Source organism: Tachysurus fulvidraco, chromosome 19 (genome assembly GCF_022655615.1).
Source record: "Tachysurus fulvidraco isolate hzauxx_2018 chromosome 19, HZAU_PFXX_2.0, whole genome shotgun sequence".
Taxonomy (NCBI): Eukaryota; Metazoa; Chordata; class Actinopteri; order Siluriformes; family Bagridae; genus Tachysurus; species Tachysurus fulvidraco.
In genome coordinates, this window is record NC_062536.1 from 15341812 (window position 1) to 15358577 (window position 16766).

The 16766-nt window shown below is 44.1% G+C and overlaps 1 protein-coding gene across 5 annotated transcripts in view; it reads left to right on the top strand.

Annotated features, from left to right (window-relative positions):
• sbf1 (SET binding factor 1) overlaps positions 1-16658 on the top strand; it is a 56638-nt gene extending 39980 nt beyond the window's left edge. For 4 of the 5 annotated variants that reach the window (XM_027151847.2, XM_027151848.2, XM_027151849.2 and 1 more), the window contains 21 exons: positions 2012-2204; positions 2404-2534; positions 3257-3429; positions 4210-4346; positions 6464-6671; positions 6877-7073; positions 7441-7578; positions 7693-7788; positions 8666-8740; positions 9180-9355; positions 10446-10622; positions 10803-10904; positions 10984-11169; positions 11373-11499; positions 11696-11826; positions 11916-12146; positions 12242-12349; positions 13065-13270; positions 13493-13580; positions 13705-13836; positions 14812-16658. In XM_027151847.2, the coding sequence (XP_027007648.2) occupies positions 2012-2204; positions 2404-2534; positions 3257-3429; positions 4210-4346; positions 6464-6671; positions 6877-7073; positions 7441-7578; positions 7693-7788; positions 8666-8740; positions 9180-9355; positions 10446-10622; positions 10803-10904; positions 10984-11169; positions 11373-11499; positions 11696-11826; positions 11916-12146; positions 12242-12349; positions 13065-13270; positions 13493-13580; positions 13705-13836; positions 14812-14910 (3111 nt within the window). In that variant the 3' untranslated portion in view covers positions 14911-16658. The remainder of the gene's footprint in view (positions 1-2011; positions 2205-2403; positions 2535-3256; positions 3430-4209; positions 4347-6463; positions 6672-6876; positions 7074-7440; positions 7579-7692; positions 7789-8665; positions 8741-9179; positions 9356-10445; positions 10623-10802; positions 10905-10983; positions 11170-11372; positions 11500-11695; positions 11827-11915; positions 12147-12241; positions 12350-13064; positions 13271-13492; positions 13581-13704; positions 13837-14811) is intronic. The other variant, XM_027151850.2, reaches the window with a different exon arrangement.
• The last annotated feature ends 108 nt before the right edge of the window (positions 16659-16766 follow it).

The window sequence follows — 16766 nt, forward strand, 5'->3', positions numbered from 1 at the left end:
CGCTCTTTAGGGATGTTCTGATTCTCCCAGCAACACACACAAGTGAAAAGTCCTTGTAGCTTGAGAAGTATGGAATAAAAACACTGTCAATAATAATGAACTATATGTCAGTATAAAGATTTCAAATAAAAAAGTATGTTCAAATGCCTTGTAAAAGTCAAGAAATAAAACAAAAACCATGATTTTAAAGTGTTAGCACAAAATTCTCTCTGTTTTTAGTGATAACTAACCAGCCATTTCGGCACCAGTGGTTTCTATGAGTGGTTTAGAAGAGGGCGGGGAGCATGCGCACTTCGTGGAATCGATTCATCTTCCCTCGGATAGTAATGCCTGTGAACGTGATGACGTATTTTTGACAGTTGTTTCGCAGACCGTTTTCGTGTGTAAAAAAGAGGTGTTGTGAAAACAAGCTTTGTGTCTGTAAACTGTCATAGTCGTACATTTTGGAGTTGTATTTGAACAAACACACAAAATCTCGTATCTGTAAACTGTCGTGGCCGTAAATTCTGGGATCCAACTCCACAAAAAACACAATTACGTACAATAGTTTTAAATTACGCACAACTATATAAAAATTTACACACAATGCTTTGAATTACGTACGATTATTATTGACAGTGTTTTTATTCCATAGAGGTTTCCTCAGAAGGATTCTAGACCTGAATGATGTGTGTTTATTTCTGTTCTTTTCTGATTCATGTGACTAAATACTTGGGGTGTGTGTGTGTGTGTGTGTGTGTGTGTGTGTGTGTGTGTGTGTGTGTGTGTGTGTGTGTGTGTGTGTGTGTGTGTGTGTGTGTGTGTGTGTGTGTGTGTGTGTGTGTGTGTGTGTGTGTGTGTGTGTGTGTGTGTGTGCGTGTGTGTGCAGCAGCATGTCTGTTTTAAAGAAGTCATTGTGTTTAACATGTCTGAGTAATTAATGATTTTATTCAAATATACACCAATCAGGCCTAACATTATGACCACTGACAGGTAACTGATTATCTCTGCATCATGACACCTGTTAGTGGGTGGGATATATTAGGGAGCAAGTGAACATTTTGTCCTCAAAGTTGATGTGTTAGAAGCATGAAAAATTATTTTAGGACCAAGCTGTTATGGCTAGATGACTGGATAAGAGCTTCTTCAAAATTGCAGCTCTTGTAGGATGTTCCTGGTCTGCAGAGGGCAGTATCTATCAAATGTGGTCCAAGGAAGGTACAGTGGTGAACCGGCGACAGGCTCACTGATGCACGTGGGGAGTGAAGGCTGGTCCAACAGATGAGCTGGTCCAACTGCTGTAGCTCAAATTGCTGAATCATGTTTTCTTTTACATTACGTGGATGACCGGGCGTTTGTGCGTCACTCAACTGGAGTCAGTCAACTATGGGAAGAAGGCATGCCAGGCAGAGGCAATGTGATCGTTTGGCCATTGTTCTGCTGGGAACCCTTGGGTCCTTCCATCCATGTGGATGTTACTTTGACACACATCACCTACCTAAGCAATGTTGCACACCATGTACAGACTTTCATAGAAACAGTAATCCCTGGGCTCTTTCAGCAGGATAATGCGCTCGGCCGTAAAGCAAAAATGGCTCGGGAACGGTTTGAGGAGCACAACAACAACTCGGCCTCCAAATTCCCCAGATCTCAATCCAACCGAGCATCTGAGGGATGTGCTGCTCAAACAAGTCTGATCCATGGAGGTCCCACTTCACAACTTATAGCACTTATAGGATCTGCTGCTAACAGCTTGGTGCCAGATACCACAGCTCACCTTCAGGGTCCAGTGGAGTCAGTGCCTCGACGGGTCAGTGCTGGTTTGGCAGCAAAAGGAGGAGCAATACAATATTAGGAAGGTGGTCATAATGTTATCCCTGATCAGTGTATATATTGTTTAATATGGAATGCTACATCGTTGACCAAAGATGAAATGTATGTATAAAATCATGTATTACTAAACAATTCATATGGAAAAATTAGATAATAATTTATAAATAATTGATAACTTATTCTCTTGTTCTCTTTCTAGCCCAAGCTCCTGAGGCCAGCTCTGTTAGCGGGTGAGGAGTTTGTGATGGACGGCATGCGTGTGCATCTCCTGTCTGACGGCCGAGACGAAGCCACGGGTGTGATGGGAGGTCCGCCCCTCCTGCCTGCTGAGGGCGCCATCTTCCTCACCACCTACAGAATCATCTTCAAAGGCACACCCACTGATCCTCTGGGTAGGAGAGCATTTCTGTTACAGACTTCCAAACGCAGCGAGCACATAATACTCCGTTTGAGATCAATATTTATTACAGTTATTAATTAACAAATGTAACCTCATGCTTTTTATACACTTATAGTTACTTTTAATAAATCTAAGTTCCTCACACAGGAGTGTGTGTGTGTGTGTGTGTGTGTGTGTGTGTGTGGGTTCAGTTGCAGAGCAGGTAGTGACTCGCTCCTTCCCCATCGCCTCCCTCATTAAGGAGAAGAAGTTAGGCTCAAATAATTTGCCCATGGACCCGTTCATGCAGGAGGGCATGCAGCTGCGCTCCTGTACCTTCCAGGTAGAGCAAAGACTTTACACTTTCCCTTCATATGTGTACACTTCACTCACTCATTTTGTCCTCTCTCTGTCTCTCTTTTTCTCTCTCTCTCTCTCTCTCTCTCTTTCTCTCTCTCTCTCTTTCTCTCTCTCTTTCACTCTGTTACACTTCACTCACTCATTTTGTCCTCTCTCTCTCTCTCTCTCTCTCTCTCTCTCTCTCTCTCTCTCTCTCTCTCTCTCTCTCTCTCTCTCTCACTCTGTTACACTTCACTCACTCATTTTGTCCTCTCTCTCCCTCTCTCTCGGTCATACTCATATATTCTCACTCTCTCTCTCTCTCTCTCTCTCTCTCTCTCTCTCTCTGTCTCACTCTGTTACACTTCACTCACTCTCGGTCATACTCATATATTCTCTCTCTCTCTCTCTTTCGGGTTACACTTCACTCACCTTTTTTGTCCTCTCCCTCTCTCTCTTTCTCTCTCTCTCTCTCTCTCTCTCTCTCTCTCTCTCTCTCTCTCTCTCACACACACACACTCTCTCTTCTCTCTCTCTCTTTCGGTTACACTTCATTCACTCATTTTGTCCCCTCTCTCTCTCTCTCTCTCTCTCTCTCTTTTCCATCTCTCTCTCTTACTCTTTTCTCTCTCTCTCTCTCTCTCTCTCTCTCTCTCTCTCTCTCTTTTTTCCATCTCTCTCTCTTACTCTTCTCTCTCTCTCTCTCTCTCTCTCTCTATACTACAGCTGATGAAGGTGGCGTTTGATGAAGAGGTATCAGACCTGGCAGAAGTTTTCCGGAAGCACGTACACAAGCTGCGCTACCCCCAGCACGTGCACGGCACATTCGCCTTCACCGTGGGTCAGTCGTCCAAGATGGCGGTGGAGCACAAGACCAAGGACAAGAACCAGTCTTTAAAGTGGGTGTCGCACGTCTCTGCTGTCATTAGCGTCAACATTTAGTACACACACACATCAGGTTATAAGTAATACGTTTATAATATAGATAATACATTTCATAAAAATCACTTGTCTGCAAAAGTTTGCACACCCTCAGACACATGCGTTGATTATTTTTAATTTCAGTTCATGTGTTTTTATTAATAAACTCACACTTTATTTGTAACACATCATAGATATAATAAAAGTAAATAGAACATATATCACATGAATACAGTTAATGAAAGGATAAATGAATGTTTCTATAGTAACAGCTTATTCTCGGGGTCTTGTATGCTGTATAGTAGTTAAGAATTTATGTGTGTGTGTGTGTGTGTGTGTGTGTGTGTGTGTGTGTGTGTGTGTGTGTGTTCACTCCAACTCGGCATTGAGACATTAGAGAAAGAAATTTAACACCGTAAACGTTCCTAACAGTCGTATCTCACTTCTGACACACAGCTAGACATCAACCTGTTTCATCTTTTCTGCCAGAGAATAAGCAGCGACCTGCTCCCCCACCCCTCTCCCCCACCCCTCTCCCCCACCCCTCTCCCCCTCCCCTCACCCCTCACCCCAGTTTTCACCAGTTGGTTATAAAAATTGAAGAAATGAATCAAATAATTGTTCTTTATTCTTAGGAAGACCTTTTTGGGTGTGAGCCACCAAAAATAAATAACTAAACAAAGAAACAGACTAAGTAAATAAATACTCTGCAGAGCTGTTTCTTCGGTTCCCCTTAATCATTATTAACATTGTTACAGAACCCTCTCTAAAAACCTGGTGAAGAGCGCCAAGAAAACCATCGGACGACAATACGTGACCCGGAAGAAGTACACGCCTCCGACCTGGGAGCACCGGAGCAGCCTGCAGTCTGAAATGGATGAAGATGAGATCTCTGGTATTACACACACCTCATACTCCTCATAATCCTCACACTCCTCACACTCATAATCCTCGCACTCCTCATAATCCTCATGTCCCTCATACACCTCATAATCCTCACACACCTCACACTCCTCACACTCATAATCCTCGCACTCCTCATAATCCTCATGTGCCTCATACACCTCATACACCTCATAATCCTCACACACCTCACACTCCTCACACTCATAATCCTCGCACTCCTCATAATCCTCATGTGCCTCATACACCTCATACTCCTCATAATCCTCACACTCCTCACACTCATAATCCTCGCACTCCTCATAATCCTCATGTGCCTCATACACCTCATAATCCTCACACACCTCACACTCCTCACACTCATAATCCTCGCACTCCTCATAATCCTCATGTGCCTCATACACCTCATAATCCTCACACTCCTCACACTCATAATCCTCGCACTCCTCACACTCCTCACACTCCTCACACTCCTCACACTCATAATCCTCGCACTCCTCATAATCCGCATGTGCCTCATACACCTCATAATCCTCACACTCTTCACACTCATAATCCTCACACTCCTCATGTTCCTCATACACCTCATACTCCTCACACACCTCACACTCATAATCCTCGCACTCCTCATAATCCTCATGTGCCTCATACACCTCATAATCCTCACACACCTCACACTCCTCACACTCATAATCCTCGCACTCCTCATAATCCTCATGTGCCTCATACACCTCATAATCCTCACACACCTCACACTCCTCACACTCATAATCCTCACACTCCTCATAATCCTCATACACCTCATAATCCTCACACTCCTCACACTCATAATCCTCGCACTCCTCATAATCCGCATGTGCCTCATACACCTCATAATCCTCACACTCTTCACACTCATAATCCTCACACTCCTCATGTTCCTCATACACCTCATACTCCTCACACACCTCACACTCATAATCCTCATGTGCCTCATACACCTCATAATCCTCACACACCTCACACTCATAATCCTCACACTCCTCATAATCCTCATGTTCCTCATACACCTCATAATCCTCACACACCTCACACTCCTCACACTCATAATACTCGCACTCCTCACACACCTCATACACCTCATGTTCCTCATACACCTCGTGTTCCTCACACACCTCATACACCTCATGTTCCTCACACTCCTCACACTCATAATACTCGCACTCCTCACACACCTCATACACCTCATGTTCCTCATACACCTCATGTTCCTCACACACCTCATACACCTCATGTTCCTCACACACCTCACACCCCTCACACACCTCATACACCTTATGTTCCTCACACACCTCATACACCTCATGTTCCTCACACACCTCATACACTTCATGTTCCTCATACACCTCATGTTCCTCGCACACCTCACACACCTCACACCCCTCACACACCTCATACACCTTATGTTCCTCACACACCTCATACACCTCATGTTCCTCACACACCTCACACCTCTCACACACCTCATACACCTTATGTTCCTCACACACCTCATACACCTCATGTTCCTCGCACACCTCATACACCTCGTGTTCCTCACACACCTCATACACCTCGTGTTCCTCATACATCTCGTGTTCCTCACACACCTCATACACCTCGTGTTCCTCACACACCTCATACACCTCGTGTTCCTCACACACCTCATACACCTCATGTTCCTCACACACCTCATACACCTCATGTTCCTCACACACCTCATGTTCCTCACACACCTCATACACCTCATGTTCCTCACACACCTCACACTACTCACACCCCTCACACACCTCATACACCTTATGTTCCTCACACACCTCATACACCTCATGTTCCTCACACACCTCATACACTTCATGTTCCTCACACACCTCATACACCTCATGTTCCTCACACACCTCATGTTCCTCACACACCTCATACACCTCATGTTCCTCACACACCTCACACTACTCACACCCCTCACACACCTCATACACCTCATGTTCCTCACACACCTCATACACCTCATGTTCCTCACACACCTCAAACACCTCCTGTCACATCTTCTCTGTGATTGCTTTCTCTTGTGACTGTTTTTTGTTTGTTCAGTGTCTGAGGAGCTGGAGCAGAGCTCACTCACACTTTCCTCCACCATCCGCTCGTCTGACCGCCAGACCATGAGCAATGTAGTGGAGCGTGCTTGTTGTCGTGACTACCAGCGATTGGGTCTGGGCACACTCAGTAACAGCTTGACACGTTCGAAGAATGAGCCTTTCCGCATCTCCACTGTCAATCGCATGTACACCATCTGCAGGAGGTGAGGCCCGGGGAGAATGACAGAGACAACTACACGTCAGTCCTGTAATCAGGGTTTACACACACTGTCTACTCTTGTAGGCACTGGTTTCTATAACAATGTGATAAAATCTCTGCTTGCTTTTGTTTACCAATTGTTTATCAGCTGCTCTTGTTTGAGATAATCCGTGTGTGTGTGTGTGTGTGTGTGTGTGTGTGTTTGTCAGTTATCCGGGTCTGCTGATCGTACCTCAGAGCATTCCTGATTCCACACTTCACCGCATCTATCGCTGCTACAGACAGAGCCGCTTTCCCGTGGTGTGCTGGAGGAACTCGCGCACTAAAGCCGTGCTCCTGCGCTCAGCCGGTCTGCACGCCAAGGGAGTTGTGGGGTTCTTTAAATCACCCAACGCCCCCAGTGCAGGTCAGCACTTTCAATAAACATCCCAAAACTTTACACAGAAGCCTAGAAACATCCTCAGGGATAGACACATCCACCCAATTATTATCCATCCGCAGGGCAAGTCAGTGCTCCAGTGTACTGTGCAGTCTCATATCTGTCTCTCGTACACTGACACCGGAGACTCCTTCCTTCTTTCTCTAATCATCAACGGTTAGAGAATTAGGCATTCGAAATGTGTACTGGATTTTTCCCTGAAATGCAGTTGCTAAATTGTATTGATGCAAAGAAAAAAAAAATATTGTTTAACACAGCCGTAAGTGAGGAAGATGATGGATGAGGGTTTGAAGTGAAGAACGTGTAAATGATTGACTGTGTGTGTGTGTTTCAGGTCCCTCTCAGGCTGACTCCACCAGTCTGGAGCAGGAGAAGTACCTGCAGGCCATCATCAACTCCATGCCCTCCTACAGCGAGGCCAGTGGAAGAAACACACTGAGCAGCTTCACATCCATGCACATGAGCACCTCAGGTCAGAACACACACTCTCTACAATGAAGAAGATTCTTGGCTACATTCAATGACGAAACATTATGAGACATTGTGAGATTATGACAAATCTGACTGGTGCAAGTTTGTGTTTTAGACTCGTCTGACAAACTGAGACAACCGAAAATCGGAGCTCTTATGAAGCAAGTTATGGGCACTAAAGAGGATCTGCCTGGAACCTTCAGTCGAGGAGGTAATGGAGCTGTGAGTGAGAGGGTGCGCGAGTGAGAGGGTGCGCGAGTGAGAGGGTGCGCGAGTGAGAGGGTGCGCGAGTGAGGGGGTGCGCGAGTGAGGGGGTGCGCGAGTGAGGGGGTGCGTGAGTGAGTGAGGGGGTGCATGAGTGAGTGAGGGGGTGAGAGAGTGAGTGAGGGGGTGCGTGAGTGAGTGAGTGTGTGAGTGTGTGCGCGAGTGAGGGGGTGCGCGAGTGAGAGGGTGCGCGAGTGAGTGAGTGTGTGAGTGTGTGCGCGAGTGAGGGGGTGCGCGAGTGAGTGAGTGTGTGCGCGAGTGAGTGAGAGGGTGCGCGAGTGAGTGAGAGGGTGCGCGAGTGAGTGAGGGGGTGCGCGAGTGAGTGAGGGGGTGCGCGAGTGAGTGAGGGGGTGCGTGAGTGAGTGAGGGGGTGCGTGAGTGAGTGAGGGGGTGTGCGAGTGAGTGAGTGTGTGAGTGTGTGCGCGAGTGAGAGGGTGCGCGAGTGAGAGGGTGCGCGAGTGAGTGCATGTGTGAGTGCGTGCGTGCGTGTGTAAGTGAGTGTGTGCGTGAGAGATTTTTTTATTTAAATTTATCAGTATATTTATCATTTTTAATTTTAAGATCGCTACATAATCTTTCTGCCATTCAACCACCATAGACGAGCTGTTGCTATGAAAATGCTAACACATGTATGCAAGAATAAGCATGTAACTGTAAGTCATTTGCATTAGCCGCAGCTCTGTCTGAATTTCCAGCTGCTCTTCAAATGAGAAATCAACACCTAAACAATTCGGAATTCAGCAGCACTGTGGTATAATTTGTGGTTTAGTTTAGCGGAACATTGTGCCGACAATAATGGCTATCTCTTTATTCTCCGGCCCTAGCGCTGGGTAAGAGGGCAAAGGTCATCTCCCTCTCTCAGCCTAAGGTTTCAGTCAAGGCCCACAGCTCACCCCGAGGTACAGTACAGTACAGCCTGACCCCCACAACACCCCCTCTCTCCAATCTAACCAATCAGGTTTTTTAACAGTGATGTCAGCGTGTGTGAGCTGGCACCCAGCCAGCATCGCTGTCCTTTTCCCTGGGCTAACCGTTCACTCTGACCCTTGTGTCCAGTCTTCATCTCTGTCTTGTCCGTCTAGCCTGGCATCTCTTTCTGCACGTCACGCACTGTGTTCTGAAATTCTGTCAGCGCTCGTGTTGTCTGACATTCTGTTTGTGATTGATTGAGTCGATACGCTCTGATTTGCTTTCAACGAGGCGTTAAATCGCAGCCGACATGCGAATGTAGGAATGCGCTCGAATCTGTCGTCCTCACAGATCTCTACGTCAGCACAGCCTGCACGTCCCAGCGGTGAAGTAAGATGCATGTCGCTTTTGTGTGTGTGTGTGATTTAGGAAAGTGGGGCAGTATCCGTGGCAGCGGGCGTCTCTCTGGCTATAATCCTGAAGTGGGGAACCGGCTAGCAGCAGGGAAGGATTCCTCTCAGGTAAACGGAGGTCCCACTGAGCCGCACTTCCTTCGCCAGCAAAGAGCGTATCTCTACATCATCGGGGACAAGAACCAGCTAAAGGTACTGTGAAACTTTACACAGAGATAACATGGAACATTTTAGCATGCCTCGTTGTCTGTTCCTCCACATTGTAGGCTAAAACTTGTGAAGTCCCTCTGAAGTCACTATTTAAGTTTTGTGCCCCTTTTCCACCAGAAAGAATCAGGTGCTGGTTCAGAGCTAGCGCTGGTGCTGGTTCAAAGTTGGTTCCACTGGCGAACCTTCTAAGAACCGGTTTGCCTTTCCATCGGTTAGAGAGCCGTCACAGAGCCGAGTCTGACGTCACTGTATACGTGTCACGTTACACCGCAACATTAGCGCAGCAGCGCAAACACAAACACATCAACAATGGCGGATGTTGCTTTACTGGTAATGCTCATGGCTTTGTGAACCTACATCGACATCCAAACACGGCGAATAAAACGTGTCCGTGCAGCTCCATGTAATCTGTATAAACGGAGGTTGTAATCGAGAAAATACATAACGTTATTTTAGCATTAGCCTTAGCATGTAGCTACCTACTATCATGTGTGCTGATAATGTATCATATTGCAGTAAAGTAAAAGTGTATTAAACATTAAACAAGTATTAAACAAGTATACTTAAGGTACATTATCAAAGTCGCTAACGGTAGCCCCGCCCACAGCTCCTGACACAAACGGTTCTTAAGTCTAGACCAGCAACATTTTTTTTTTTTGCTAGTTAAGAACCACTTTTCCTGGTTCAGAGCCGGTGCTTTGGCTGTCGAAAAAGAAAGAACTGGTTCTAAATTAGGCTCTGGCTCCGAACCAGCACTCAAACTGCCTCGTGGAAAAGGGGCATAAGTGTGTTTAATTATCCTGTAGTATCTGTCTGCCTGATCTGCTGATATAACATTTTCAAATCACAATTGCCTGTTCATCATTATATATAATTTATCTAGATTTTACTATATCTCTATCTATCTATCTATCTCTAATTAAAAAGATACGAGATACAAAATGAAATGAAACTTAGTCACTATTTGTCGTTATTTGTATATGATTCTCTGTTGTAAGCAAACGTTGAGCTTGTTTGTGTGTGTGTGTGTGTGTGTGTGTGTGTGTTTGTGTGTGTGTGTGTGTGTGTGCAGGGAGGAAAGCAGGACTCGTTCCAGCAGTGGGAGGTGGTACCCATCGAGGTGTTCGATATCCGGCAGGTGAAGAACAGTTTTAAGAAGCTGATGAAGGCCTGCGTTCCTTCTGGTCCTTCCACTGAACCCAACATGTCCTTCCACCGCTGCTTAGAGGAGTCTGAGTGGATGAATCTGGTACAACACACTTTCACACGTTTAAATTCCTGACTTTATGGAGTTTATTTTGGTGTTCTAGAAGTAGGGCATGAAATAAATGTTGGTGATTTATAATTGTCAGATCGTATGTTGTAGAAAATTACGATTTTCTCCTCCTGTTTTCTCCCCTCAATGATTGAAAATGTGTTCATATTGTAGCTCCACAGGCTTCTGCAGGTGTCTGTTCTGGTGGTGGAGTTACTGGACACCGGCTCATCTGTCATGGTCAGCTTGGAGGACGGTTGGGACGTCACCACTCAGGTACCGACGAAGCCCTGGGGCTGTGTTTGTAATGTCTCAGCATGATGTAAGTGCAGGATCTGAGCTCTGTTCTGTGTAGGTGGTGTCTCTGGTGCAGCTGCTGTCAGATCCGTACTACCGCACGTTCGATGGCTTCCGGCTGCTGGTGGAGAAGGAGTGGCTGTCGTTTGGCCATCGCTTCAGCCACCGCGGCGCTCAGACGCTGGCCAGCCAGAGCAGCGGCGTCACGCCAGTGTTCTTGCAGTTCCTCGATTGCGTGCACCAGGTACTGTTAAAACCTTTAACACTCTTCTGCACTCGTGGTCAAAATACAGTGTTTTTCTTCTTCTTCTTCTTATTATTATTATTATTATTATTACGGTGTTGATCATCCGGGTCCCGAAAGGATTGTGCATTGTGTACGATTATGTACAGTTAAAGAACCTTGTTGATTTAATAGCTCACGCTGACATGCTTGGCTCTTTCCAGATCCATCATCAGTTCCCTATGGAGTTTGAGTTCAGTCAGTACTATCTGAAGTTCCTGGCTTATCACTGCGTGTCTAATCGCTTCCGGACCTTCCTGCTGGACTCGGATTATGAGCGCATAGAGCTAGGTGGGTCTCATTCCTCTCGACATTTTTCCGTAAACATTAAACTTCTACTTAATAGGCGATGTTTTAAAGTTAGGCTTAATGTCTTTTTTTTTTTCCAGTTCAGTCTCATTTCACTAGTAATGTGGAGCTTGAAGTGAAATTTCTGAGCACCAGGATGTCTGTGTTTACCTTGCCTTACTGTATGTCCTCTATCTAGGTATTATGTATGAGGAAAAAGGAGAGAGGAAGAACCCCCAGGTGTTTAAATCCGTGTGGGATTACATCGACCGTCTGCACAAGAAGACCCCCATCTTCTACAATTACATGTTCTCTCCAGAAGAAGAGGAGGTAATGATGTTCAGATGACTTGCACGCTTGCTATCATAGCACCGTGTCTTTCATAGAGCAAGCTGAAACTCCTCTACTTTTCCCCCCAGGTCTTAAAGCCCTACAGTTTCATCTCCAACCTGAAAGTGTGGGAATTCTACACGGAGGAGACGCTCTCGGAGGGGCCGTCCTACGACTGGGAGCTGGTGCGGGGGAAAACCGAGGGGCCGGAAGACGAGCGAGGCGAGACAGCCGCGCCCAAATCACAGAGACAGGTGGTGTGGCCCTGTTATGACAGCCTGAGCAAAGTGCTACCGGATGCCATTACCAAACTGCTACAGGTCTGTTCTGAGATCAGAGTCAGTGCTCTTAGGGACAAAAATGCTGATGCTGTTGCATATGCAATCCTGATGTCTCCATTTTAACGTGTGTGTAGGATGTGCAGAGCCTCGAGGCTGAGCTTGGACACACCTCAGAGAGATGGAAAGAGATGTGGGATAAAATAAAGACCACACAGCGCACTGAGACCAAGCTAGAGAGCCGGGTGAGATTTAATGACGATTCAGACGCATATACTGTACATAACACTGCAACATATTCCATGCAGGCTACATTCCTGTTCATGCAAACTACTGTACAAACTTGTGGTTGCGCTCGAATTCACTTCAATTTGCACCGGATCATTAGTAGGTCACATGACCATAACGTGTTGCCTGTAGAACTCAATATCTTCCCAGAAGTGACACTTCTCTGCCAATTCCTTTTGAGCAATGCATAGATATTATTGTTCTGCTTTAAATTTGGTTTCGGTTTTGTTTTTAAAGGCCACAACGTAAAAGAGTGTTTTTATTCTCTCAGGAAGAGAATCTTACCAACATGTCAGTTTAAACAGGATGTGAGATATTACCTGGGGTTACTGATAAGACTATAGAAGGTACAATTCAGTGTAAACCTCAGATATTCTCTGCTAATAATTACCCAATGTCCTTGTTTAAAATGGTTTCCTTAAAGAACTGAAACTTTTCTATAAAGAACGAAGACAAGACGCCGTTTTGCATATTTTTATGTGAGCAAACACCATTGAAGTCGGTTTCCTCTGGGAATTCTATAGAGCCTGTCTTGAGCAACGTGCAAAAGAAAAGGCCCCTTAAGGGGAAAAGTGTGAAGAAAGTGCTCTTTGATTAACAAACTGCCCTCTTATCACAGTTACATTCTGTCGCTCTTACTATCTCACTCTCTCTCTCTCTTTCTAATTCCAGCCCTCGTTCTCCAGCTCGCTCCTCATGTCATCCAACCTTAGCCATCAGAGGCGCACTCAAGGCATGTACCTGCAGGAGAGCGGTGTCGGCTCCTCCATCAACCTGGCCCTGGAGTGCGAAGCCAGCGCCACCTCCACACCCGCCACCAGCCGCACCACCACCAGCTCGCTCTACTCCCAGTTCAGGACTACCGAGAGTGAGAACCGGTGTGTATCCTGTTCTCCAGATTTGTTCTAGTCTGCTAAGTTAAAACATCATCAGTCATAGACAAAGCAGTGCATCTAGCATTCAAGTCGCTGTACACACAATAACGAGATAAAACGGACGGATTGTCAGAGCTGCTGTTTTCTTAAAGGAACCCAGTCCAATCAGAATCAAGTATGTCATGTCAATTCTAACAGTATTTTTTACTCTGTTTTTGTTTCTAGGAGCTTTGAAGGTATCTTATTTAAGAAAGGGGCTTTGCTGAAACCTTGGAAGCCACGCTGGTTTGTGCTGGACAAGACCAAACACCAGGTATATGAGACATGTTAGAAATGTAAAGATCGCTGATTGACTAAATGAGAAACCGAGAAAAGGCAGGAATGCAAACTTGTTCTCACTGTCTTTTTTTTTTGTCGCTCTTTTTTCCTTCTATCAGTTGAGATACTACGAGACGAGGCAGGACAGAGAGTGTAAAGGGGTTATCGAACTGGCCGAGGTAGAGACTGTCATTCCGGGCACTCCTGCCATGGGAGCCCCAAAAAACATCGAGGAAAAAGCCTTCTTTGATGTGAGTATTTCTGGTGAACAGGAATTGCACAGTCGACTTTGCACCAAGGGCCGATTTCAGAGACGTATTTAAAGCACTTACTCACGATTCTGAAGCATCGGTATCAACAATATCAACAGTTTAGCGGTTTTATATTTAGCACCTTTAAAGAATACAAAAAGCTTTTCCACTCAGAGGACATCAGGAACGTTACCTATCTTAAAGTTTTTTTTTATAGAAAACTTTAAACCGTGTGTGTTCTTTACAGGAAAGTACAATGTATTAATGAAAACTAATTTTCTTTGTTTGGCACAAAATGAAGGTAGAGCAGAAGAAACAACGTGTACGATTTCATGTCCTTGATTTTTCTCCAGCGTATCCAGTTAACAAAATATGGTGCTATATTAAAAATAAGATCAAAGTAAATCGATGCCGGATCAAGTGCTATTTTATAAGCTGCTGAATACGGAACCACGAAGCCTCCGTTTTCTTAATTAAAACCACGTTTGTTGCAGTTATACTTAAAGCAGTATATTGACATTTTCAAGTTCAAGTTTCTTTATTTGTCATTTCGCTGCATGTTGAGACAGCCGTTAAACATAAACATACAGACATTAAACATAAAAAAAAACAACACAAAGCACAAAACAAAGCAATACAATTTAAATACTCATTTTAAATACAATATTAATACTCATATTAATATTTATTCTTATTTCTTCACCGATCTGCTTCCACATAAAAAGTCCACATTTTCTATCCCCAAATTTTTTAATGCAGAGTGCTGGTGTTTGGACACTAGATCTGAACACAATTTAAAAAAACTGTTAGAAATATCTGGCAACCACCGAGGCATAAACGTACCTTTCGTTCTGTAATATTGACTTAATCGTCGAATTTTAAAACCAAACTCTAAACGAATACTAAGTCAATTGTCTTTGTATGCATCGTAGTTTTGTCTGAAACTGATCGACTCGTTCTTTTCTCTTTCCTCAGCTAAAAACAACCAAGCGAGTGTACAACTTCTGTGCACAGGACAGCCAAAACGCACAGCTGTGGATGGACAGTATTCAGAGTTGCCTGTCTGACGCATAGATATATAGATGCATAGGGGTTGGGCCTGTGTGTGTGTGTGTGGAACAGAGACGTTACAGTGATGGACACATGGGTGATGGCCAGGGCGATGATGGCATTTAGAGAAATGGGCGTTTATCTTATAAGAACTAAAGTTGCTCCTCACCACATTTCAGTGTTTTTGTATAAAACAAATGACAAAAAAAAAAAAAAAACGAGAAAAAAGGCTGAAGAAAGACTTCCCTGAAAGACTGATGATATGGACACGAGTAGTCTAACCACTATACACACCTGGATGTTCTCTTGAGCTCTGTGGATACGAGGCATGGCGTCGCTAATAAAAAGTCTCTCGCTCCCTTTCTTTTTTCCAAGCTACTGCCAGATAAACAAATGCTATGCAGGGGACTAAGTAGCCCAGTCCAGTCCAGCACTTCACCTCACTTCATCTCACCTCACCTCACCTCACCTCACCTCACCCAAGCATCGACTTTGTTACACCGTTAGCATCACTTCAGCTCTTCACTGTCAGATTCCACTTAGTGCTTTAAGACACGCCCATTTCCCTGTAATCACGATTCTCCTCCGAGCTCAGATTCCTCGTCACTCATCACAGCGGCGACGCCGAAGCGTCCGGAAGCACGAACGGTTCATGAAGGATCTTTACAGTTAACTGTTTTCATGTACAGTGATAAAACAATATCGATATACTGTATATCCACTGTCACCATTGTTAGTCATTAATCCCTCCACATGGCAGTTCTCACATTAACGTGTTTACAGAAAGTCTACAATTCCAATAAGGATCACTATTAACTTTAAAAACGTAAGTGTCTGTTGTGTTGTGGTGATTAATTTATGTTTCATCTTTATTTTAAAGATGTCATGCACATGAGCAGGTGAAGTGGTCTCTCGACTGATCGCCATTTCAACAAGTTTACACTCGGTTACGGGATTCAGAACTGAAATTCTGCCACAAATTTTAAAAATATAAACCTGAAGGTGTCTAAATTAGACAGATTTGCTTTGGAACATTCATATTTAAATCCCTTTTTATTCCCAATGCGCTTTTCATTATGGTTTGTGGAGTTTTTAATCACTCTGGCAACCTGTTTTTTTAATGGGTCCTAGATTAAAATTGTTTTTTTGTTGTTGTTGTTTTTTGTGTGTGGTCATTTTTTTTTTTTTTTGAGAACCACACAGAAGCAGTGTTTTTAGCTACAGTCTGTTACTTTCTTTTAAATCCTGCACATCCAGGAGTTTTCATCTGTATTATTTAGAAAGAGTCTATTTAGCAGGTTTTGGTGAGGATGCAACCAAGTCTCACTTTATCACCCTATTTTTTTATTCCTGAATACAAAATGACAAAAAACTAACACATACACACACACACACACACACACACACACTTGTATACATATATACCTGAAGTATATATAAAATGTGTGTGTGTATGTACACAGACATACGGTGTAAAATAGGGTAATACCGCTGTCATGTTAAATATAAAATTTGAATTGTAGATTTTTTTTTGTTCTCATAACTCCCTTTGTACATAATATCCAGATTTCTATGTTTGTTAGTAATTTATTTAACTTTGTCTCCTCAAAACACCACTTAACGTTTTGAATTAGAAACTCCAATATGTGCCATTGTTTATTTCTGTATTAACTATTGACTAATGCAATTTTATTTTATTTTTTAAATTTTTTTTTTTTTTTTTTTGAAAACCTTCAGATATGACTCAAATAAATCCTCAGTGTCTTTTCTAACACGGTGGTCCTCTCACAGTACATGTCCATGAATTGTGTGGCAGTACAATACACACCTTTTTCCTGAGGTGTTGATTTCTTGGAGGGTTTTGTTTTGTTTACTCACTC